General features: G+C 41.4%; 1 protein-coding gene across 4 annotated transcripts in view; it reads left to right on the top strand.

The window, feature by feature from the left end:
- LOC116064866 (integrin beta-1-like) overlaps positions 1-26,002 on the top strand; it is a 51,455-nt gene that overhangs the window by 6,247 nt on the left and 19,206 nt on the right. For all 4 annotated transcript variants that reach the window (XM_035998035.1, XR_004108624.2, XM_031320223.2 and 1 more), the window contains 10 exons: positions 15,834-15,900; positions 16,248-16,333; positions 17,372-17,591; positions 17,698-17,868; positions 19,908-20,146; positions 20,475-20,630; positions 21,356-21,451; positions 22,370-22,459; positions 22,706-22,846; positions 25,763-25,965. In XM_035998035.1, the coding sequence (XP_035853928.1) occupies positions 15,834-15,900; positions 16,248-16,333; positions 17,372-17,591; positions 17,698-17,868; positions 19,908-20,146; positions 20,475-20,630; positions 21,356-21,451; positions 22,370-22,459; positions 22,706-22,846; positions 25,763-25,965 (1,469 nt within the window). Of the gene's footprint in view, positions 1-15,833; positions 15,901-16,247; positions 16,334-17,371; positions 17,592-17,697; positions 17,869-19,907; positions 20,147-20,474; positions 20,631-21,355; positions 21,452-22,369; positions 22,460-22,705; positions 22,847-25,762; positions 25,966-26,002 lie in introns of those variants that run through there.

Here is a 26,002-nt window from a genome sequence, read left to right as displayed (position 1 = left end):
ATAGTACTGTGGCTTCATAGATGGGCTTCTTTAAAGCTACTCATTGCACTTGGAAATTCCTCTATTTATGTGCAATGCAGCTTGATAATGAGTTGATTGTTCTGACAGAACCAGCCCATTATTTAATTAAGTTGAGGTGACATCATTCCCACCACAAACTGTTGAGCGTGATACAGTAAGTTTGACTAGACACTCGTAGGTAAACCAAAATACAAACATCTTTTTAGTTTGATATAATACTTAAAAGGAACTAACTCTTCCCAACTGTTCCCAAGTAGGGATCGACCGATACTGTTTTTTCAAGACCGATACCGATTATTAGTATTTAATGAAACCGATAACAGATATTATGAACCGATATGCATTTACAGTGAAAATGAAAATCTTTAAGTCAAAATTAAGATTTTGGAATGTTACAAAATCCAACACAAAACTTTGTTTCGATGAATTAAGCAATTATTTAATAAATGAGAAACTTTGAACATAATCCCCAGTAGCAGAGAGTCAGATAGTGTTGTGGGGGGGGACATTAAGTCAGACTCAGTGGTGAGTGAAACTGAAGCAGAGGGACAGACACAGAGCTGTAGCCGAGCCAAAGTAGCGCACTTTTTAAATTATTAACTTTATCAGTTATTAGGCAAATAAAACGCCGATACAGATAATCTGCAAACTGCCAAAAAAACGGCCCGATAATCGGTCTATCCCTATTCCCAAGGTTACAAAACACGACCCCTGACTGATACAAGGGACGTAGTTTAAGTTAGTTCTTAGCCTTAATGGCTTTACATCACATGCTGCTTTAAAATCTAAATCTAAGCTGCTTTAAAATCTAAGTGAATTGAAGAGGAACTCCACAGAAACAAACATAAGTATCTTAAATTGAGGCAGACTGATGCGGCAGATCGCAAGCAGCATGTCAGGACCTCAGTACCACATTTAAAACAAAATGTAGGAACAACGTGATATCTAATTCACTCATTTCTATTCAACACCAGCTGTACAGGTCAGAGACATCAAGCCTGACAGCTGTATAGCAGGGCACATTCACTTAAGTAAGTCTATTTTAGTTTTCTTTATTATAGGATCCCCATTAGCTGTGCCCTTAAGCACAGCTAGTCTTCCTGGGGTCCACATTTATAAAAAAACATACATTAAAGATTGGAGTCCACTGTATTGTTCTGATTAAATGATACTGCAGAGCTCAAACACAGTTTAAGAACATGATGTTCAGTCAGTGGCCTCTAAGAAGGCCTTGAGAATTAAACATGACAGATATTCCTCTACTGTTCCCAAGAGGAAATGAATGCAACTGTGGAGTGCTTACTGTTTGAGCTCTGCAGTTTTCACTCTCCCATGGTAGCGGAAATGGAGGCCCTCTAGTTCAAGTGTTAAGTCTGAGGCCTAATGAAAGACATCTGAGTGTCATTAATGTGCCAGTTTTCGAGCATTAGGGCCTCCGCAGGAAGGCGGCAAAGGTGTCCACAGCTGGCCTACTGCCGGGTTAAAATCAAATTAAGACCAAACTTTGACATATCTGTCTGTGTAGCGAAAAACAGAACAGCCTAGGACTTAATGCAGCCGTTTCCACATAGTCTATGTGACCTGTTAGCTTCTGTTGGACAGCTGGTATACTCTACAGTTTGCCCTTTGTGCTGCTGTTCTCACAAAAAAATGACGTAGCTGGTTTTCGCCCGACGTTTCCACTAGCGTTACAATGAAGCTCACATTTGTGGTTGTGAGTGAAATGCTTTGACTGTTGGATGGGTTGCCATAGCATTTGGTACACCCATTAATTCCCCCCTCAGGATGAACTGTAATAACTTAGTGACGCCTTAACCTCTTATCTACAGACATCATCAGGTGAAATACTTTGGTGTATGACCAAGTTACCTGCAGAACTAGCATGACATGATAATGCCATCAGCCTCAGCTGTACTTTGTGTGTAGTGCTAATTAGCAAATGTTAGCATGCTACCATGCAAAATTAAAATAGTGAGTAAAGTAAATGTTATACATGCTAAATATCAGCATGTTTAGCATTGTGCTTGTGAGCATGTTAGCATGCTGACATTAGCATTTAGTAGGGGTGGGAATCACCAGAGGCCTCACGATACGATATCATCACGATACTTATGTCACGATACGATATTATTGCGATTTTAAACATATTGCAATATTCTGCTATATATTGCAATTTATTTCCTTTTTTCCAACTTCAAATGTTTCCCAATTTCAGTTTATGTCCCCAAAAGGAAATTTTGTCAACATCTGTTTTATCTAAAAAGATAAATGTCTCTGTTTGTTCATCCCACTTCAGTTTTATTTCTGCCTAATTAGATTGTCAAGCAGGCAAACTGACCAACACATATATAATAATAGATCGATACTACTAGATCGTCTGTGTATCGATACAGTATTGCCACGGAAAATATCGCGATACTATGCTGTATCGATTTTATATATAGTCAGTGTATATATATATATATATATATATATATATATATATCTATGGCATGCTCTGCAGACTGTCAAGGTGTGTTGAGACAGAAAGCTAAGGGAATTTTCTGGACTGTTTGTTTTTATTCACCCTCAAACAGCCAATGTACTGTACTAACGGTACAGACGTCTGGTAATTTATCTTTAGCAGATACAGGCTTTTGGGCCCATTAGCTCTGGTCTTTCTCCTTGTCTCCATCCCCACAGACTGTTGAATAATCACCTCACTGCTGTAAATATTTGCCTGAGACTGCACACTGCTGTCATGTATCTAAATTATTCCTTTCACTGTCTGAGCGATGCAGGTGCTGCGCTGATTTTTGTAGATCGGCCCAGAGAATGAACATCTGTGACAACAGCTGTTTATTGATATACAGGGAGGTCGTTTGGCTGTGCTACTAGCATTATGTTAAGCGGTTTTCAGGCTTGTTTAACTTTTCCCAGAGCTTAGATTACAGTGATGGCCCGACTGGTTTAGGTTTAGAAATCAGACACGCCTGATTCACAGAGACAATATGCTGCTGTTTTGGCAGCTCGCGGTATTTTTGACTCTCTGTAACAAGGCAGTCTGGCCCTCTCTCTCCCTGTCTGTCGTTCTTTTCCTTTCTCAATTGAATGCCAACTATGTCATCTTTATGGCTTCAAGAGAAAGAATTGGCTGGTTTTCCAGCCACCACTATGCAGGCTTCCTGTGTGATCCAGTTGAGCTTCCTTTGTTTCAGCAAAGGAAGGGCCGACTCAGCAAAAACAAGGAGGCTTACTGTACAGCAGATCCCAGCTTCGCAGACGGAGCCCTCGGCTCACAGTGTCACAGCCAGGCAACCCCACAAGATCCCTGAAAACCTACATAAATAGCCTACATATTAGCCTGGTGGTTGGTGGTAAAAATGCAATGTTCTCTGTCCATCTCTAGGTCTGCTTTCAGAGGATCACCATAAACGGTCAAACAGATGTCTCCCCAAAAATGTCAGCTTTTACAGATGCCTGAGCAAAGCTGGTCTACTGTCAAGTTTACTTCTAAAATGCAACAGTATAACAGTATTGGAGCGATTTAATTGTGTGGAAAACATTTCCAAGAATGGCACACTGAAATGTTGCCATTTATATTACCACAAGGTTAGTTGGAGGTTTTCCATGTCTCTATGGGGTTGAGGCAGATTTGTTTTTGTGTCTCCTGTGATTTAGTCCACCTTTTGGAATGATTGCAGAGGCCAGGTGGGGAAGACGAGTCAGAAATAACTTGTTAGCACTGCACAGCTATTTTCAACACAGAGATGGAGCCCTGAATAGTGATATGGACTTGGCCCTCCCCCAAAGGTTGTGGTTTTTGCCTCAAATGTTTCTACTGAACTGCTGTGGGAGAACATGATGAGATGGGAACCCTATTCAATTGGAATGTATTTTAGGCGCTGTGAAGAAATCAGAACTGCTTAAATGTTATTGATTTTTCTGACTGGAAAAGTTAGAAAGTCCTTGCAAGGCGGTAGCCGCCCCAGAGGTGTATCTTTAGCCTCCTTCATACAAGGGGAAAGTAGAGCAGAATCTTCAAGAGCAACAACAAGCTGTCTGTTAAGCTACTCATAAAGCTGGCATTTAGGCCAGAGCTACTACCCCCATTATTCTGTTAAACTATTAGAGTGGATGATTATGGGTCCCTAGCTGAACCATTTTGGTTTAAAATACCCTTTTCATACGGTATGTCCTGAATAAAAAAACAAAAAAAACCATTTAGACCACTTGTACCAACATTTAATTTCAGCTAAATCTTTTAACACAATGACATTTCACCATTTTAAGCATTGAAGCAAGACAATGTAACTTTTAAAAGGAGATTACATAAGCAATAAAACACACTCTTGCTGAGTTCAGTACACCCGGGGGATTTGCCGCTGCAGCCTTAAAGGGAAATTCTGTTTTTTTCTTTATCTGGCATTTTCCCATAATTTAATGTGCTATTGTTGCTCCATAGCTTGGGCTTACTTTGCATTCGCACCCTCTGTTGTAGAGATTCAACAAGGACTCGTGCAAAAACAACGTATATCTGGTGGCTAATGTTGGCCAACTTATATTTCCTCTGTAACGGCATTACAGTTTGCTGCCTTAATTAATTAGGCTCAACGCTAACTTTTTAAAGTGGTTGCCGGCTTGGCAACCAGGCATCAGCTTTTGGTTGCCGAAATTGACAATACGGTTGCCATGTTTTAGACTGCCTATATTTGGAGCAACTCATTTCTTATATAACTATACCACACATTTTAATAATGAAACAATGAGATAATAGCTTGCAATATATTTTCCCATCCCTCTCAAATAGGGGTGCAACGGATCACAAAACTCACGGTTCGCATTACGGTATTTTACAATAACTTTGAATGCACCACGAGGTTTACCAGTTTTAAATAAACGCAACATTTAGTCCCGCCTGTGTTGTTTTTCTGACAACAGCAGTGACCATAGTGCTAGTTTATGTCTATTAGCTCATAGCTTTAGCGGCAGACGGTTGTACGTTCCTACAGCAGGGATCTTCAACAGGGGGTCCGGGACCCCTAGGGGGTCCTCAGAGTTACTGCAGGTGGGCCGCCAAATTATCGTTAGTTGAAAGTTTAGAAAAAAGACTAAAATGTCATAACATGAATCTAACATATTATTAGCAAATACAAATCAGCCTATTTGCGGGAAAAACCCATTGATGATAGGCTTACTGGCCTTCAGGTAAGAAAATCACTAAGGTAGCCATCCACAGATGTATGTTTAACATTAAAATATGATTTATAAAATCATGGCAACAATTACTTTAATAGCTTAGTAATCTATGCATTGAAAAGGTATTTATAAAGGCTTTAGGCCGCCCTACACATTATTGTAGGCCCAGTTTAATATGCTACTTCATTTTAAATAATATATGTAGTAGGGGGTCCCTGCTCTGTCTCTCTTTCAGTTAAGGGGTCCTTGGCTTAACAAATGTTGAAAACCCCTGCTCTACAGTGAAGTACAGTCACACTTTACACCGTTTAGCTGTCAGCAATTTAACCAGTTACTACTGTTGCTAACGGTAGGCTAACGTTACCTGCTGCCAAGTGTAACGTGTTATTAGTGTTTACTAGCGTGACACGCAGCGAGGTTTCTGTTGCCTCTAACGCCGGTTTCGGAGCATCAGAGAGCAGGGCAGACATTTAGGTGGCACCGTAATGAGGCACCGAAATCCGCGTTGCTATTCCGTCCGGTTGATACCGGGCACCGGTGCCATATTAGCACCGGATTTTAGCATGCGCCGTTAACGTGAACAGAAAATTGCGTTGCCTGTATGTTTTCACGGCAAGGTTGTCGCACAACAGCTGAAGTGTTGTGTTGCGCACGAACATAGTGTTTAAACTTTATGGAGACAACCAAATAAAATATTGACTTCTTTTGAAATAAGATTTTCCACTTTAGTAAGTTTTGATTTGTTTTTATATTTAAAAAAAAACAAACAAATATTGAACAGGTGGTTGCCAAAGGGGGCAACCAGAGGCCACGAAATGGTTGCCAATTGACTCAATCTGGTTGCCAAGGGCAACCGGGCAACCGTTACTGTCGACCGTTACAGGTCACTGATAAACATTTAATGAATGAATTCAAATCAGATGTGCTATTATCCTGTGATTGTTACTTCTGAACTTATTGGTTCAGCAAATGTTAAATATTGCTCAATGCAATGCCTCATCACACTCAGAATGTTACTTTGCATGTCTTACCTGTGTTAGAAATTTTGTAAAATATCTTTAAGGTCCTCTCGGTGCTGACATTATCTTGATAACTATTTTTCACAACTGTGCAGAGTAGTTTTTATCATTCTAGTTCCCTAAATCTCGAAATGTGAAAACAGAAATAGAAGCCTATGTCATTAACATCTGTGTATATTTCTTCAAGGCTAAAAATAAAGGATGGCCGACTGAATCAGACTTGATGGAAACTCTGTGGCTTCTCCTTGCTCGCAAGTTCCACTCCAACTCCTAGCTGTTCAATATAGTTATCACTTTTCCTTATATCTGACAAAGCGTCGTCTATTGAAGAAACCGGAATGCTCATGTAATGTGAAAACTATGATGACATTTTCTTCTAGGCATTTGTGTCTTCATTCCTTTCTCCTGGAGTATTTTTCTCTTCTTTTTTTTTTTTTTTCTTTTGTGGAAAAATCACATTGGATTGTCGGCCCGTATCGATGTCCTAGAGGCAAAGAAGCACCAAACGATTAAAGACATCAACATTTGCCTCATTAGTATTATTTATCACACGGAGGCTCTTCTGGCAAAAAGGGAACGGTTAGTGGGAACATTTGAAGGATCAGAGCCTCTGTCATGGTCTCAGAGGGCAGTCTGATTCATTGCTTTTGTCTGCTATGAGAGGGTCCTCCGGATGGTGGTGAGATGTGGTGGTGGTGGTGGTGGTGGTGTGGGGGGGGGGGGTGGACAGAGACACAGACAGACACTGTTTGGCATTCTCCTGCGGTTCTGTCGGGCGGCTTGTACGTCTCAGCTCAGACATGTTCCTCTCTGCGCTGTTTGAAGGGTATGCGAAGTCAAGGGGCCACTGGTTTGGCATGGCTCACAGCGGAGGGAGTGAACCGAGCAATTGTGTGGGTGGTTTGACGGAGCAGGGAGACAGAGAAGGAGAGTGGGAGAGGAAACAAGGGGGAGGAAGACGGAGGATGGGAGGAAAGGATGCCAGAAATACTTCACAGACAACAGTGGAGGGACTGAATGCCTCTTGGAATGATTTAATTAAATATGAACTGAACTCCAGCTCCTTGAAGTCTATAAGTCTAAAATAGTTTAGCCATGCGGACCTGTTCATTTTCACTCAGTTGCCTTTACTAAATGAGCTCATTAATATTGTATTTACATTGAAAAGGCCTAAACAACCAGACTAATACTGTAGAAATGGGGGAGGCACGTTTAGGAATGACTAAATGGCTAACTCAGCAGAGGCAAGGAGAGTCTGTTAGTTCCAATCCCTTGGACTTCAAGCATACCCTTTCCCCTCCCGAGTTTTGCACCGCCCTTTCCTGTTTTTCCTTCTTTTCCATTCCTTCTTTTCACGGCCAGAGAATAACAGTCATTCTTAGCGAGGGAAATCCAGACCTTCTCCTACAAAGAGCGCTGTGACTCTGAGCCGCCAGCTTCTTTACTGCTTTACTGTGTCTAGCTCCCTGACTCTGCCGGTCATTATTCATGGCAGTGAATACAGCTTAGTACTTGCAAAAAAAAAGTATTGCAATGCAAACGCAGCTCAATTTAAGGGAAAGTAAATCCCCTTCACATCTAAGGTTTGTTTCGCTCTATTAAAGCTTTAGTGCGTAACTTTTTGACTGATTAATGAACGTCCGTTACATTCAAGCCGTTACCAATTATTATTTGGATGCTATTATAAAGTTGCAAGTAGGCTAATGCTTATAATAATTAGTTAATTAATACGTGGTTTATAAAGCATCAAGTAACATTAATTTGGCTCTGTTACATCTTTTTTTTGGTGATCCATAAAAGAGATGATTATTTGAATATTTGTACACTGATAATAGTCTGATCTAAATCATGTTTATAGATGCTTTGCCATCAAGGCAAGGCAGCTTTATTTGTACAAAAAAAAACAGACAGGACCATATTTCTTTACCATCTCATCCACCACGGGCCCCGCAGGAACATGTGACTTTGTACTCCTGTTACCCATAACAAGAGTGGACGTACTTCTCTTTACCTACAATATAGTCGTCGCTATAAGGCTTAGTTTAATCAGGCAAACTTTGTAAAATCCTGTTTTCCTTTAGATTTTATCATAAAATCTCTGTCACACCCACGTTGGAGAAATTCTCAGAAATATGTCTGTTATCTGTTCAAAAATACCACTAGATAAAAGACGAGAATAAAATTAACAGTGCAGTATAACAAATTAACAATTCCTCTTTTGCTCCAAAAACAACCGTATCATTTTGTTCTTATAAAAAAAAAAAAAAAATGGTATTATAATAATCAGTTGCAACTTTCTAATTGCCATCCAAATATTATATGAATATTGTTTTCGACTGATTTCTTAAAGGTTTACAGATCATTTGGTAATCATCATCTGTGGTTATGAGAGGTGAAGCCGTGGGCGTTCATGGAACATTGTGTGTGGGTTCTATTTGGTTCAGTCTGTTTCTACCAGTCGGTAGCTAACGCTAGCTAGCCAGCTGTCTGCAGATATCAGGCTGATGTCCAGAAACACCAACAGCAGGAGCAGACGAGTTAGTGTTAGGGACTTTTCAGTAAAACCAGCCATTAAAGTGGATGTCCGTGCTCTACTTAGTTGAAGCATCTAAACAAGAAGAAAATGAAGTCGTAAAGTGCTCATATTATGCTTTTTGGCTTTTTGGCTTTCCTTTATTGTGTTATATATATATATATATATATATATATATATATATATATATATATATATATATATATATATATATATATATTTTTGTGCACGTTATAGGTTTACAAAGTGAAAAAGCCCAAAGTCCACCCCAAAGGGACTTACCATCTCCAACAGAAAACACTGTTCACAAACTGCTCCAAACAGCTCTATTGTAGTCCAGCCTTTACTTCAGAGACAAACGTGGTCACTTTGGAACACACGTTATAATGCTCACCTAGCTGCTAGCATGGCACGCCCTCATACTCTGCTTCTGACTGGCTAGTAGTCTTTACCTAGGTACTGTCAGGGTACGCCCTCATTCTCTGCTTCTGACTGGCTAGTAGTCCTTACCTAGGTACTGTCAGGGTACGCCCTCATTCTCTGCTTCTGACTGGCTAGTAGTCCTTACCTAGCTACTGAGCATGTGCGACTCCCAACAAAGATGGAACAGAAGTGAGATGTCTCACTCTGTAGCTAAAACAGAGAGCTCAACACACAGGGTGAAAAGAGGAGCTGCAGCAATGTGCAGTACAACAAAAATATGGTGCTTTTTGAAAATTAAACCAACTAAACCTATTCTGGTACAACCTCTAAATACAATTATGAACCTGAAAATGAGCATAATATGAGCACTTTAAATTTAGCAGGAAAACAAACTGATTCAAAATTGTGAATTGTTACACTTAAACAGTAAGGAAATATATAACGTTTTGATTCAATTGACTAATCAGTTAAAACAAACTGGGGAAAGGGGGTTGTGGGAATCAGGGTGTTACAAATACAGCGTCGCTCAGAGGCGATTCTAGGATCAGAGCTTTAGGGGTGCCGGCACCCTTTTAACGTCACCTTCTTAAACATTATTCTACGGTATTAACTGTGCATTTTAACATCATTTTTGGACCATCATGGTAGGGCAAACACTGAATTGTGTAACTAGAAAGACACAAATAATCCGGAGAAAACTTACTTTAATGCTCAGTCACAGGGCTAGGCCTGCACGATTAATCGTTATAAAATTGCGATCTCGATTCACCCTGTTCACGATTTAATTTTTAAATAACTTAGATTTTTTTTTGTTGATTTAAAAAATGAATGAATTCTTTTTTTTTTTTTTATGACTTTGTCATTTAATTTTACGAGCCGACTGCATCACAAACGCTGCTACTTTCTTCTGTGAGTTTTAAACATAGACTGTATAAAAAAGGTTTTAAAGCGCTCCCAAGCGCTGCAATGCTCTCCCTTCTCTTCATTGAAGCCTCTGTGTTTACATGCTTGTGGTGATGCGCAATGTGCTATAGGTGCCAAAATTGTGGCAGAGAATCGTGATATCAATTCTAAGCTAAAAAATCATGATTCATATTTTTCCCTGAATCGTGCAGGCCTACACAGGGCCATTGCTACAAAGGGGAGGTGGTATTACAAATGAAATTGGATATCTGTGGAAAAGCAGATATTTCCAGTATGCAGCATCAATAACTTCTGAAAATTAGAGATTAATGTGATTTTGACTAATGGCTGACAAGTACTATTTTCTGAAAATGGCTCAGAATTTTTTTCCGGAATGATCTTAGGCATCTAGATTCTGGGTTTAGTTTCACGATGCTGTGGTATTCCTAAAGGCAGAACTCCCTCGCTCACAATAGATTAACACAGACCTTTTGTTTTTTATAGCAATTCTTTTTTAGGGGTGACGGGATCAAGTTAAGAGGTGCTCCAGCACCCCTTAAAAAAAAGGGTTAAAATTGCCACTGGCATCGCTTCACCATGGGTCACACAGCTCCCATTTCCCCAAAGAGCCGGTTGCAGGTTACTATCCTGGTCAGGCAGCGTTCAGTACCTCAGGAATGCCTGAGTAGCTCAGCCCGTTTTAGTCATGCACCACAGTGTCTGCCATGCATCACCTTCTCCTGCCAACTGATAGAGCTTTGAAAAGCCCATAAAACATTGGGATGCCATTGGTCACAGCTCAGGTGTGTGTGACAAGTGGGCAGGCGCTGAGGAGTGAAATCTGTGTACACATGCTGGTGTCTGCCTGAGAGGCAGGGAGAGCGTGGGAGCTACGTAAACTGTAAGAGAATAACCAGTGCTGCTGTGTCTTGCTGTAGTCAGGAAAAAACAGTCCGGAATGTATTTTTATTTTTATGCTTAACCATGGACAAACACATCTGAGCATTGCGGTTGTTATGCAAGCCTCTCTTAATAGTCCTCATCCCTCTCCTCTGCACATGAGCAATTCCTATCTGTGCCACAACCAAAATATTCAAGCTGTTTATGAAAGTGTACCTCGTGATTCAGACTGTATAATTTATAGTGATGTCACTCAATGATACAAGATCATGTTTTTCTTGGCATCATCTTGCTGGTTCAAAATGGTATGCGTGTACGGTTTCCGAGCATCAGGCCTCCTGAAACACAGCTTTCTCACAGATTGTTGCAAATTGGGTTCTTCCCAACTAAGCTTGTATGAAAAACATACTTAATATAGCTAGGAAAGTCAGAATTAGTTTGAAGTGTAGTCAGGAATTATTGTAGGTGCTATTGTTTCAATGGTGTTTTACTGCATTGAGTTTTAAGCCCTTGTTGCACACGTTTGTTTCATAATGTTTAGGCTATATCGACGACGACTCATTTAGGGGATTGCTCCGGTGCCGCCGGAAGATCCGCCAGATGTTCCTCATTTCGGCCGGATGTCAGGATAGTCAGCCATGTCTCTGCTTATCTACTAAAAAAAAAAAAAATCAGGTTGCAAACCATGCTTTCTATGAAGTTGTGGCTATGCACAGCTGCTTCCTGTACAGATATAACAAAGAGACCCCATTTGCCAAAAAATGTCAATTGTACCTGATAGAATGCATGTTTGACCCAAAAAACAAACTTTTTTTAAGCACTTTTAACCACACCTCACGGTCTTCAGCAATAATGATAATGGCATAATGACATGGCAAATGGATAAATATAATTTTCATGAAAGATTTGTGTTTTTCCATCTTTATTCTGCTTTTTTACATCTTAAATAGATTTCTGAGGGCATAAGCAGAAGAAAAAAATTCTCTTCAACTTGCTATACCCTCCACAATTTCTACTCGTGATACATTCATTTTATGTTAAAATGATGGACAGTGTGTGTCGGCCTCTAGCTCAGCTGGTAGAGCACATGACCCATGTAGCAGCCCGGGTTCAAATCTGACCCGAGGCCTTTTGCTGCATGTCATCTCCCCTCCCTCCCATTTCCTGTCTCTCTTCAGCTGTTCTAAATAAAAAGGAATAAGTCCTAAAAATATCTTTAAAACAACAAAGTGAAGAAAAAATGTTGCCGCTCACAGACATTCAACATTGGAATCAACCAGACTAACACATATACACAAACAATACACACAAACAATTTGTTATAGTGGCCATGTTAACCGAAAACCACCTTGAAATGCTGACAAATTGTATTTACGACGTCTTTGGACCTCCTGCTCCTGGACTTTTCTTGGACTGCTCTCTGTCTACATTTTACTGTAGGTTTTTATTGAGCATTCCTGTGCAGCTGCTAAGCTTCACAGGATCGAAGACAACGTGGTTATTTTTCTTAACTTGACACCTGGCTGGCGTTTTTTGTAGACGTCGTCTGCATTTGAATGATTCCTTGGAGCTGAAGTCGAAACCCCAGCGAGAGTGGAAAGAAAATATCTAGTGTGTGGTTTTGTTATAAGAGGAATGCGAACCTAAATTCCTTCATTTTAAGCTTGTTTTTTTTTTTTATTGAAATCACTTGTTCATTGTGCATGTACTTACCATACACCACAAACTGCACAAGGATCAAATACTGAGTGTGGATCTTTTATTTGAGGTCATCACGTAAACATTTTGTGACAGTTATCCTCTTGAAAGTCTACTAGCTTCAGTAGGGTGTGATGGTGTAACAGTGGAAGAACCACGTTAAATGTGGCATTTATCTCACATGGAAGCACAGCACGTACACACACACACACACACGCACACACACACACACACACACACACACACACACACACACACACACACACACACTGCCCATGTACAGGAGTGGAGATCCAAGCCAGTTGATCTAATCTGGGGGGGGGCCTGTAGACAGGCCGTCTGCCCGTCTGTGTCTATATAAACGGACACACACGCGCGCACACACACACACACACACACACACACACACACACACACACACACACACACACACACACGCACACTCACACTCAGGAATGCATCACTCAATACCGCGCACACAGAACAGTCAGAGCTTCCTTTACCACAGTGTAAGGGAATGCAGTCTTTTAATGTAGCCTCTCTAAATAGCCAGCAACGGCCACTGGTCTGAAAAACGAAAAAGAAAAGTTTTTGTTGCTTTATCACTGTGTGTCCAGCTGTAATTTGAACCTCATGCTTCAATACCCAGCGTGGTAGACATTAGCTACTGTGGAGATTCTCTTAGAAATGGCTCCCATGAGTTTGTGATTTATGGTCAAGCGGGATATTGTTTTTACATTCCACATGTTAATTAGATTCGGCCCGGGCCAGTGCACCATAATACAACATCAGACCATAGAATATCGGTGTTTCTCTGTAGGAGCCCTCCCAGCTGTCGCTTATTAGAACTACCAATGAGAGCTGATGAGAATTCCAAAAGCATGTCAATGCTAACTAAGACTTTTGAGACAGCAGTAGTAATGTGGAATTTATAATGATAGTTAGGGGGTCACTGAAAATGTGTTGTCCTTTACTTACAGTGCAGACTGTAAATATAACCTCAGCTCTGTTCTCATGATTATTTATAGTCAATAAAACTGTACCTTCAAACTCAAGGAAATCTTCTCAGGCAATTTGTAGCCATGCTAGCAGTCGGGCGGTTGGTCTTTGTTTGGACTGAAATATCTCCGTAACTATTGGATGGATTTTAATGAAATGATGTAAATGGTCCCCAGAGGGTCTATTATAATTAGGGGTCCAAGCCCAAGGGGGCTGGGAACCGCGTTTGCAATGCAACGCGGTTCACAGATCCAGCGGAGCTGTGGAACCCTATTGTTTTCCTAAGGATTATTCTTATTATTCCAACCTTCTTCCGCCACTGAAACAGTTTCTACAGCCTAAACCGTGCATTGTGGGGCGGTGCCATTCTTGAACTTCTCCAACTTCAGCAAAACTTGGTATTCCTATTTATTCGCCATTAGGGGCGCTATAATCAACGTAGACGCGTTTTGGTCTATAACTCAATAAACTTGCAATGGCAAACGTGTTTGGCCCTATAACTCCCAAACCGTATATCACAGATTAAAAATACTCATATCCACGCGTTCCCTGAATTCAGATGAATCTCCTGATATAGGCCACGCCTATATAAATCGCAATTTATCGTAAACCTACTTTTTCGAACTCCTCCTAGACCGTGCTACCAATCTGCACGAAACTTGGTACGCAGCATCTCCAGACTGACCTGACTAAAAGTTATCAAAAGAATTTTGCTAAGTTAAACTATGCGCAATTACCGACCAAACTAAATTTCGTAGCCAGCCACAAAATACAAACTTTAGTATTATTGTTCAACGTCCTAGTCCGAGGCTCTGTACTAAATATGGCGAAGATCGGCCATAAGGGGGCGCTATAATCAACATAGACGTGTTTAGGCCTATAACTCAATCAATGTAAATGGAAAATTTGCAAAGGCAATGTACTGCAGACGTTGAAGTTCACACCTCACAATATTTCCTGACGTTTGCCTCCCCACCGTCACGCCTTCCTGACGTTTGCCTCCCCACCGTTGCGCCTTGGGTATCGCTTATGCGTGCTGGGTGAGTCGTCGGGGGAGACTCGCGTCTTGGGCTTTGTGAAACACTGATCGACATTTTCCACCATTTTGACTAATCGATGAATCTTTGGTGATCCCCTGACTTTTTCTGTAGCGCCACCATGAGTGAGACGCTTAACTAGGTTGGTTGGTTGGTTGGTTGGTTGGTTGGTCGGCCATTTTGGCAGACATACCTTTGCAGCCATTCAGACATTCGTAGCTTCAGTAGGGTGTGATGGTGTAACAGTGGAAGAACCACGTTAAATGTGGCATTTATCTCACATTTTAACATGAATGTCCTGCAACATTGTGACATTCCCGTCAGCCTCAGTTGCTATTCGTGTTTAATGCTAATTAGCAAATGTTAGCATAACTAAGATGGTGAACATGGCAAATATCAGACCTGCTAAACCTCAGCATGTTATCATTGTCATTGTGAGCATGCTGGCAAGCTTTTGCTCAAAGCACCACTATGCTTAAGTACAATCTCACAGAGGCGCCCCCCCCCCCCCAGCATGGTTGTAGACTGCTCACAAATCAGCCGATTAGTGCAGAGAAATGTCCTTCAGCTTACTTATCTCTGCATTAAGAGTAGGACAAGATGCATCAATATGGCTGACCAAATGGCCTGCTCACAGACAAGGGATCAATATACGTACACAACCAGAGAGGGGTTGACTCTAGGGAACTGATGCTATTTACAGTAAAAGGGATTTTGGGAAAAAGGAGGCTGCAGTCCAACCCATGTGATAGTGTGATAGGGCCTGTACGTAAATGTGTGCATACACGCTTGGATGTGAAAATGGTCTGAATTGAATTAGCTGCCTGTTACCCTTAGACCGACTAAGAATAGCCAGACCCCTGCCACTGGATAATTTATTATCTCCAGTTATTACCAAGCCATTTACACATTCAATCTGTCATCTCTCTGAGACGCTCTCGCTCTTCTCGACCCTTTTGTTCAGGAAATGAGTAATTCAAGCATTCAGGCTACCAGGCACACCCACTATTACTGTTAACAAAGAGATAATCACAAATGGCATGTTGCTTTCCAAAACAACAGTAGCTCTTTGATGAGACAACAACACATTTAAAAGATGTTTTTTCTTGTGTGTGTTTTCAGATGGACCTGAAGCTGCTCTTGATATCCACATTGTTAGGAGTCTTTTGTTACAGTAATGCTCAGAAAGGTAAGATTGGCCTACATACTGTATTGCCGTAACATAATTTGTCGTTGATGCATGCATAGTAAACGTACGAGTCATAATGACCCCCCAGAGAGGGACTCCCGGCTACTTTATCATAAAGATGTCATTAACCAGATATCCACCTTAGCATCACAGAGCGTAGAGGATAATGGAAAAGACAGAATATTCCATCTCTGTCTCCAATTACCATCGAGCCACACAATGTTCCAGATGAACTGATGTATAAACACGGGGGGCTTAACGGGCTGCTTACTTTGCAGGGCCTGTGCTGTGCCACTGCTCCCTCTGACTCTGCCTCCTCCTCTCTTCTCTCTTTGTTTTCCATACAGAGGGGAACGAGTGCATCAATGCCAATGCCAAATACTGCGGGGAGTGCATCCAGGCGGGAGCCAAATGTGGCTGGTGTAAAGACCCGGTATGTGAATCGAAGCTGTCAGCCATAATCGCTGCTGAGAAATGCAGTTTGATGCCATTGCGGTGCCATTAGGCATAGCCCAAAGCGATTGTGAGCATGTAGTCTTGGATCGTACTTAATGTAGGGCTGCAGCCAATGATTGTCTGTGATCATTTTTTTTTAAGTAATCCATTACTTGTTTAGCCTGTGAAATATCAGAAAATAATGAAAAACACCCATCACAATTCCCCAGAGCCCAAGGTGATGTCTTTAAATTCCTAGTATTGTCACAACTTAAAGATTTTCAATTTACTACAATAGAGCCGAAAAGGATATTTTTGTAGATTGAATATCTTTTGATTTTGGATTTTTCAGTTGGTCAGACAATACAAGCAATTAAAAGACATCACATATAGTATAGTGACGAGGGGCATTTTGAAATATTTTCTGATGTGTTGTAAAAATGATCAGTTCATTCGTCAATAAAATAAAAAGTAGAAAATCGATAAGTTGTAGTCCTAATCCTCACGTTTGAGAAGTATTTTGGTACAAAAAAATAACTAAAATGATTATCAAAATTGTTTTTGATTAATCATTTCAGAACTAGACTAATATGAAGCGATAAAGTCACTGTTTTTTGTATTACACTTTAATAAAGTTACAGGACTTGCGAAAGACTTAAAAAATAATGATCAAAATCAGAGCAGTAGAGGCCAAAATGTCCTTACTTTTTGTCTTTAGCATAGTTAAAAGCTCCACTGGACAAACACTACATACTCCATAATGCAACTCTTTTGTTAGACCCTGTCTGCCTGGTAAATGCCCCCAGTTTGTAACGTAGGCTTTCTGTTTTAAACTTTCAGTCTCCAAGCCTCAGCCAAGATAAATCTAAAAAAATAAATAAAAAATAAACTGATTAAAGCTCCTCCAGAGCCACAAAAGACATTATGCAACAGCTTTCACAGACTGAGTAGTGCGTCTCATGACAAACCGATTTCCTTTTGTGTCATGAATGGATTGTCCCTTTAATTCTCCCTTTGCTGCTGTTGCTTCTTGTAGGACTTCCTGAAACAGGGTGAGACTGTGTCGACCCGTTGTGACGAGCTGCAGTCTTTGATAAAAAGGGGCTGTAGTGATGCCATGATCGAGAACCCACACGGGGAACAGAAGACCCTCAAGAACAAAACAGTGACGAATCGCAGAAAGGGAGCAGAGAAACTGAGGCCAGAGGACATCACGCAGATCCAGCCCCAGAAACTCAGCCTCACACTCCGATCTGGTGAGAATACATTTGAGCGAAGCTTTTTCTGAAGCTCTTCTTACCTTCTTTCGGATTTGATTAGTCCACTTTGGCAATTTGTTTTAACAACGGTAACTTTATGTAGGTGAGCCTCAAACTTTCAACTTAAAGTTCAAACGAGCGGAAGATTATCCCATCGACCTGTACTACTTGATGGATCTGTCCTACTCCATGAAGGACGATCTGGAGAACGTCAAGAACCTGGGAACAAGTCTAATGCTGGAGATGTCAAAGATCACCTCTGACTTCAGGATAGGTGAGGATTTTCATTATGGGGTGTGTGATCACATTTCACACTTTGTTTCTTTTTGGGGCAAAGAAATTAAAAGCTTGCACTGCCCCACTTTGGTTTTGGTTATTTAACAAAAAAAATACTGTTGGAATGACTACAAGAATACACATTTAGTAGCCAAAAAAGCAAAAAAAACATACTCTTGAAACCATTTTGGTCATTTCCAGTCACCAGTTCTTATTCAAGTACTTTGTAGATCAGAGGTTTTCAAACGGTAATATTTGCAGCAGCTGTATTGCCTGTAAAAGCTCATAGAATGATGTTTTCAGTGTTGTCAGTTTAATCAGAACACACAGACATGATACATGTTTAGAATCAGTGTGACTTACACTTTTTTAAAGGATATCATCGAATAAACTTCCATAAATCTGCTTAGAAATCACAGGCTCCTCCTAACTCCAGAACTTGCCTTGTAATCATCGTCGTTTCTGAGTTTTCTTCAGTATCAAAGTAATCCAGTGATAGTTGTCTGTACATCCATGGGTACATTGCTAACAGGAACTGCTAATAGGTATTAATGATGCCAATTTGCCAAAATGTAAACAAATATAGGCAAATTGTAGCCAGCAGCCAGCACAACTGGCTGTTTACACCCTCCAAAGCTCCCAAATTATGGGAACCGTTATTCCAAAACCTAAAGATCTCCCCCAAATAGAAGTAAGACAAATGATAATATTAATTTGATAATAATACATTGACCTGTAGTATTCAGGGAAAAACACTTCAATCATGGCAGCAGTGTGGGGTGTACAGGGGATGGTATCAGACTTTGAAAGCCCCTGAAGTAGATTGACTGTCCTTGTTTTTTCAGGTGTCCTGTTGTCTTGTATTTAGTGCCACCCGAGTTTAAATGCTCTTTTCGTGACCTGCACAAACAAAACAAAGAATCCACAGAGAGCTCATCAACATCCTATGAATTCATTTAGTGTCAACTTACCCTTAAGCTTGATTTATGCTTCTGCGGAGGCTCCATGCAGATCTTTCGCCGTAGCCCACGTAAGTGGCCTGAAGTCAATACTTGTGCGTTGGTTTCTGCGTCGTTCTCTTTAAGAGAATAGCAGGGCCGGCGAGTGAGTGAGTGACGGTGATTAGCTTCGGAGCAAGTAATGACTCTAGAGTCATAGTGGGAGAAACAAAGTGTCTCCCCTGTGCTTTCTGACCACGGTGGGAAATCTGGAGCAGGAAAAGTTAACCCTCCCCCCGATTTCATGTTGTTTATGAAGAGGGAGAACCAAGGAATTGAGTTGGGGGGAATTGCAGCGCTACCAAGCCACGGTCGAGAGACGTGCGTTGCCGTAAAGTTATATTTTTCTTTTTTAAAGATTATTTTTTTGGGGCTTTTCCCTTTATTGTAGTGACAGTGGATGGATGTGAAAGGGGGAGAGAGATGGGGGATGACACACAGCAAAGGGCCGCAGGTCGGATTCGAACCCGGGCTGCTGCAGGACTCTGCGAACGTGGGGCGAACGTTCTTACTGGGTGAGCTAGAGGCCGCCCCAAAGTTATATTTTTCGAGAGGTGCACGTCCGGCTACGGCGCAGGGTCGGTTTCTCCACGTCTTTATCAGTGATGGACTGGGAACAAAAAAACAGCTCTGGCAACACCGGCCCTATTTTTGTCAATAACCTAGATTGTAAATTAAGGACTCTGCCTTCCGAGTGAATCTTTCCACGCACCTCGCCGCAGTACAATCTTAAATATTTATGGCTGCATGCATAAAATAACTTATCAAAATCAACAAAAGACAAATTATCAGTAGTGGCCCATAGGAGGGCGGCCCTTCTGGCATTTGCCCAAATTCCAGATGGCCAGTCCGTCACTGATCTCTACCTATGTACGTAGCCATGGCGTCGATTCAACGCAGAACCATAAATCATGCTTTAGACTAAAGCACCCAGTCCCAGAACAAGCACCTTGTTAAGACTTTACCCATAGCACTTGTTGACTTTGTTTTTGCTCAAGTAGTTTAAAATGAAATTCTGAATCCAATGGTCTTTTCACAGGTTTTGGCTCCTTTGTGGAAAAGACAGTCATGCCATACATCAGCACCACCCCGGCCAAGCTGCTAAACCCATGCACAGGCGACCAGAACTGCACCAGCCCGTTCAGCTACAAGAACGTGCTGAAGCTGACCAGCAATGGCAAGAACTTCAACACCCTGGTGGGCCAGCAGCAAATCTCCGGAAACCTGGACTCTCCTGAAGGGGGGTTTGATGCCATCATGCAAGTGGCTGTGTGTGGGGTAAGCAACAACGACAGCAAAAAAAGAAGAAAAAAAGCTGTTTTCCTTCAGTGATCCTGTGGGAAATAATCATTCTCAGGTTACTCAATTCAAGGTAAATTTCCCACAATTACCACACTTGCTTGGAGGGATACAGCGCCCAATAAATGCGTTTATGGGGTGATGTGTCCTTGGTGTTGACAAGGAGAGTTTTGGATGCAGTAATAGTCAGTTCATGTGTCAGATTATAAGCTGCTCATATTCTCCCTTAGCTTTTATAGAGAGGATATATCGCTGTTGGCAGACAATTATTACTTGCAGTTTGAGTGTTTTGCTTCTCATTTCTCAGGATCATATTGGTTGGAGGAATGTGACTCGTCTGCTTGTGTTTTCCACTGATGCTGGCTTCCACTTTGCCGGCGATGGCAAACTGGGTGGCATCGTTCTGCCCAATGACGGAAAATGTCACTTGGAGAACAATGTGTATACCATGAGCCACTACTATGTAAGTTGCTCAGTATTGTTTGGCCTGTTCTACAGTGCTACTCATGTTAACTGTGTGTTACAATGACTATGTTTACATGCACATAATATTGTTTTTCTGCCCTTATTCCGAAAAAGACAATATTCCGACTAAGCTGTTTACATGGCTAATGAAAGTGAATATTCCAGTAATATTCCAGTTTACATGCAGCCGTGCAAAATAGGATTTTTTCAAAGTTTTCCAGCGGCGGCGGACTTGTTGGACCGTGCGAACACAGCCTCCCTCTTTCATTCCTTCAACCGGCTTCTTGAAAAGGTCGGCATAGCGATGTGTGCGAATATCCAAAAACCTGTTGGTATCCAAGTCTTTGATAATGTTAAAAAGTAGCCGTGTTTCTCCTTCTTATCAGCCTGTTGGCTGGTTTGTGTACATCAACCATAGGAACGCACAGAGCTGATCATAAGCCTGCGGTACAAACCCCGATTGAGAAGTATATTCTGAATGCGCTGTATACATGTCCAAAGAATGCCTCTAAAACCCGAATAACACAGGAATATCCCACGTCTTAATTGGAAAATGCAATATTCGGAAAAAGGCCTCATCCGGAATATCCAACCGGAATATGCTGTTTACATGACCTGTATCAAATTCAGAATATTGTCATACTCAGAATATTAGTGGATATTTGTTTGCATGTAAACGTACTCAGTGTAAATTTGACTTTTCTCCTCCATCCTGTTTTGAAGGACTATCCCTCCATTGCCCACCTGGTTCAGAAGCTGAGCGACAACAACATTCAGACTATCTTTGCAGTCACAGAGGAGTTCCAGCCCGTTTACCAAGTGAGTTCTCTCTCTGACTCTTTGGTTCTCTACGTGACACAATTTGACTTCACTTTCATCCCATTCTTTTTGAGCATACTTCCTGCATTCCTCATTCCTTCTGCGTGTGTGATTGGAAGTTACCCAGTGCGTACCTCTGCTGCGAATTGTGGTAGCATCCCCATTAAAGCTCTAATTATTTCCTTGTGTCATGCCGGTGCTTTTCAGGCCAGTTCAACCCAGTTCCATCTGAGTTTAATACAAGTTCTTTCTTTTACGTATCCTCACAGTAGCTTCAGTATGCTTCAAAGCAAAATAATAAGTCCATGATTTCAAGGTTAAAATGTTGTATTAATCTAAATCCGCAATTAAAGGTGCTCTAAGCGATGTTGGGTGACAGCACTTCTTGTTGACGTTCGAAGTATTGTCAAACAAAACGGAGGCTAGCTCGCCCCTCCCTCCTCCTCATCCCGGCGCACTAACCCCCCCCCCAACCCCCACCCCCAAATCCTTCTTGTCGGTTATTGGCTGGAACACTGTTTGTTATGTTTGGTGGTGTAGGTTGCCGCAGTTTGTTTTTGTTGCTGTTTGTGGAGCCTGGGCTGTCTACAGAGACCGCGTTTTTTTTTACAGTGTGTTCAGGGGACAGGCAGCTAGCGGATATTTAATATATATATATATAGATATACATAAGATGTTTGCTGTATGTGACAAAAAAAGTTGTAGCCTAAAAAACGCGCAACATCGCTTAGAGCACCTTTAAATGGCTAAACCAGTATACATGTATTTTCAGGCTGTAATGAAATGCACAACAGTCTTTAAAAGTTAATAGAAAAATATTCTTGATCCTGTGTTGTTGCTAATAGAGATTCAAGATATCTCAAGGTTAACAGAGCTTGGATTTAGCTTCATTCTAAACTTTTTTTCTTCTCTTCTCAGGAGCTGAAAAATCTGATACCAAAGTCTGCAGTGGGCACTCTGTCTGCCAACTCCAGCAATGTAATCAACCTTATTATAGACGCTTACAATGTAAGTATACTGGCAAGAATGTTGATTTTTAAGCACCCTTGTAAAAAAAAAAAAAAAAAAAAACTATCACTCACATGAACCGCATGAAAGCATTTGACATTGTGAGTGAGTTGGACCAGTCAAAGATTCTTCCAAACACATATTCTCATTTAATACTCTAACTAACTTTTTGTATCGTACGCTGTCAAAATAAAGCTACCAGATGACATTCCAACGTTCGTGTTGTTATTGCTTGTTTTTTGGCAGTCTCTCTCGTCCGAGGTTATTTTGGAGAACAGCAAGCTTCCAGAGGGAGTGACCCTAGCTTACACGTCCCGCTGTAAGAACGGAGTGGTTAGTGAGGGCGAAAGTGGACGCAAGTGCTCCAACATCTCCATCGGAGATGAGGTGAGGATTAGAAAATTGCTCTTTATTTTGTTGTTGTTGTATTTCACCAGTAGATGATTAACCCTGTCAGTTGTCATTGAGACACTGAGAATGTCAAAATAAATGTAGCTCATGAAAAAGGTTTACATGCAGTGACAATGAATGGTTTCTCAGTAACACACAGCGGATCATAGTATCTTTTCATCTGAAACATGTCTTGATCAATACAGACGGCCCTCGGAGAGCACAGACCTCCGCCAAGGCATGCCCTATCTCACAATGTTAACTGTCACGTCTGGGGAATAACCGGCTTGGACCCAAAGTGCAGAGTGTGGAGGCGAGGAGGCAGCAGGCAGAGCTAGAAGATGTATTAATCAAAAGGGCTTACTGGTGTCCTGAGGCAGGCAGGTCAATCCAGAAACACATAAATGAAAGATTGGTAAACAAGCAATGTTAGCCCTCCGAGCTAATGCATGCTAACTACTGTAGCCGAGGGTAGTAAAGAAAAAAAAACCCGGAGGCTCCGTATTCTAAACCAAGACTGCCAACACAGTTTTATTAACTCCCATATTGACAACGGCAGCGCATAGCGCTACAGCATCACTTCTTCCGTTTTTACCCCTTTACAGTAAAAGCACATTCACGCCGAGGAATTCGCTAAGAGGCAACCAAATAAAGAGCTTGCACTACGCTTACGACATTTTTTGCCGACACTAGATAGCAAACAAAAGCCAGAAAGCGGCTTTGAGCTGTAAATGTACCTCTTCCAAACAGAAGGCACACGATAACATTATATGTGAGCCTGACCGGGCAGCTGCCTCCGTCTCACTCAGACTCACCCTGGGTCCTGGGCCTGCAGCTGCCTGTAGCCGTCGCTGACATCTTCAGCGAGCAAGCGGGACCATTTGACCTAGTGGAATAGTTTTACCCCAGAGAGTAGCAGGAAAACAAGGAGAGCTCACTCTGACTGACAACAAAAAAACAACTGCTTAACTTGAAGTATCTCTGTCGACTGAGGGGTCACCGAGTAATTATTTGAATATTCGACTTTCAGGCGGCAGCCCTAGAATTTGCCTAGTGAGGAACTAATTTTTCAGATTATTCCGACACCACGTGAATGCAGCAAAAATGCCCAATCTCGCAATGTTAACGAAAGTGAAACGTAATTTGTGCAATTGCCCCGTGATTCGGATCCGCTCTAAAATGGTAGGGCTTCCAACTTTACCCATGCTTCACCCTTCCACCAGGTTTCATGACATCTGGCCAGTAGTCTTTCTGCAGTCCTGACAGACAAATGTACTGCACATGTTTCATGTTACCCAGTGGTGGAATGTAACGAAGTACAAATACTTCTACTGTACATTTTTCACGTATCTGTACTTTACTTAAGTACAATCAATAGTGCATACTTTTGACTTTTACTTCGTTACATTTTGCAGCAATTATCTATATTTACTACTCCACTACATTTCTACAACGTTCCGTTACATTTTCGTTACATTTTCTGATCAGTTTTTCCCCCTGCCAAAACGTCTTCCTGACCGTCACACGTTTGCAGTCCGCAGGGAAGCCTTCAGCAGCGGCCGTCCAGCTCCCGGTGCCGCTCGCGATATTACGAATCCCACTATGGCCACGCCAATAGCGTTTATTGGCCAGGCGCGTACCGCTCCCGGTACTACCGCTGCTCCTGTTACTGCTGCTGCTCCCGATACTCTGCTTGGTCATATGTGAAGCATCCGTTCACATAAGGTTAATATACAACCCGTATATCTATCTTAAAAACACTCCCGGTCCTCCTCAGCTGTGAAGCCACGTACTTGTTGTCCAAGCCCGTGTGTTCTCGCTAAATAAACGTGTGCAGCATTCACTGTCCCGTGGGAAATATATAATGCAAAGTCCAGCTTCATGCAGATCACCCTGATAGATAACCAGAATTGTAAGTCAGAATGTAAACTGGGCCACAGATGGTAAGCACAATTAAATGAACCTACAACTAACTTAATTAAAATGCCACAGCCCATACTGTTTTTTTTAATTATTAGAATATAGACATTAAGAGAATAAATCGTTATGCAAGTACTTTTACTTTTAATACTTAAAGTACATTTAAAATCAGGTACTTTTTACTTTTACTTAAGTAGGGTTTTCATTGTTGTACTTTTACTAAAGTAAATATATCTCTGGTTATTTGTACTTTTACTTAAGTACTGAGATTCAGTACTTCCTCCACAACTGATGTTACCATACAGTTCTTGTGCTAAGTGAATAGTTTATCTACTTTATTTCTAAAAGAGATCATTTCAAAACAATAGCCTAAAATAGACATTTATTTCAGCTTTTATTAGCGTTACTAGCATACTAGCAACATGATGCATTTTCCTCCAAAGCCATCCGTCTCCCACTTCTTATCAGACCTAAATTAGGAAAGGTCACCAAGCCAATTTAAATCCACGGGACCACATCAAACTGATTAGCAAAGCATCGTAGACCCTGACAAACTTTTGCACTCAATAAACCAGCGACAAACACACAGTAACAGAGTGAGTTGTCTTACCTTAAACCAGATATTTAGTTCTCTAGGTTCTAGGCAAAACCATCCACAACTTTACAGAAATCCAGCGCTCTGACCAGATCACCACAAGCTAATAGCTAATAATGAGCTCTGATCTGAAAGGGAGGTTTCTTTTGTTGGGATATTGAATATTTTTCTCCCATCACTTTTGTAATTCACACACTGTATTGCACAGAAACTACACCTTGTGTTGATCTACTGTACCTGTAGGCTCTCAGTCACTATGGTTTGCTTTCTGCCCTGGGCCAATGTTAATTCATTGACACAAACTATTTTGTTTTGAGATTTTCACAGATGTGCGACAAACTCAGTATTTTGCTCTCTGAGTCAGGCTTTCCCCTTTTTTTCCCCCCCTTCATTCCTAGGTGATGTTTAGCATCAGTGTGACATCTAAGGGCTGTCCGAAACAAGGAAAGCCTGAGATCATCAAGATAAAGCCCCTGGGATTTACGGAGGAGGTGGAGATCACCCTCAACTTCATTTGTGAGTGTGAATGCAACAAGGACGGTATCAAGAACAGTCAACTCTGCCACTTTGGTAACGGGACCTATGAATGCGGAGCCTGCAAGTGAGTCTAAGAACATTTCCACAATCTTTATTTTACC

This window comes from Sander lucioperca, chromosome 23 (assembly GCF_008315115.2).
Source record: "Sander lucioperca isolate FBNREF2018 chromosome 23, SLUC_FBN_1.2, whole genome shotgun sequence".
Taxonomy (NCBI): Eukaryota; Metazoa; Chordata; class Actinopteri; order Perciformes; family Percidae; genus Sander; species Sander lucioperca.
Note: the sequence above shows the minus strand (reverse complement) of the source record. Positions and strands in the feature narration are given on the sequence as shown.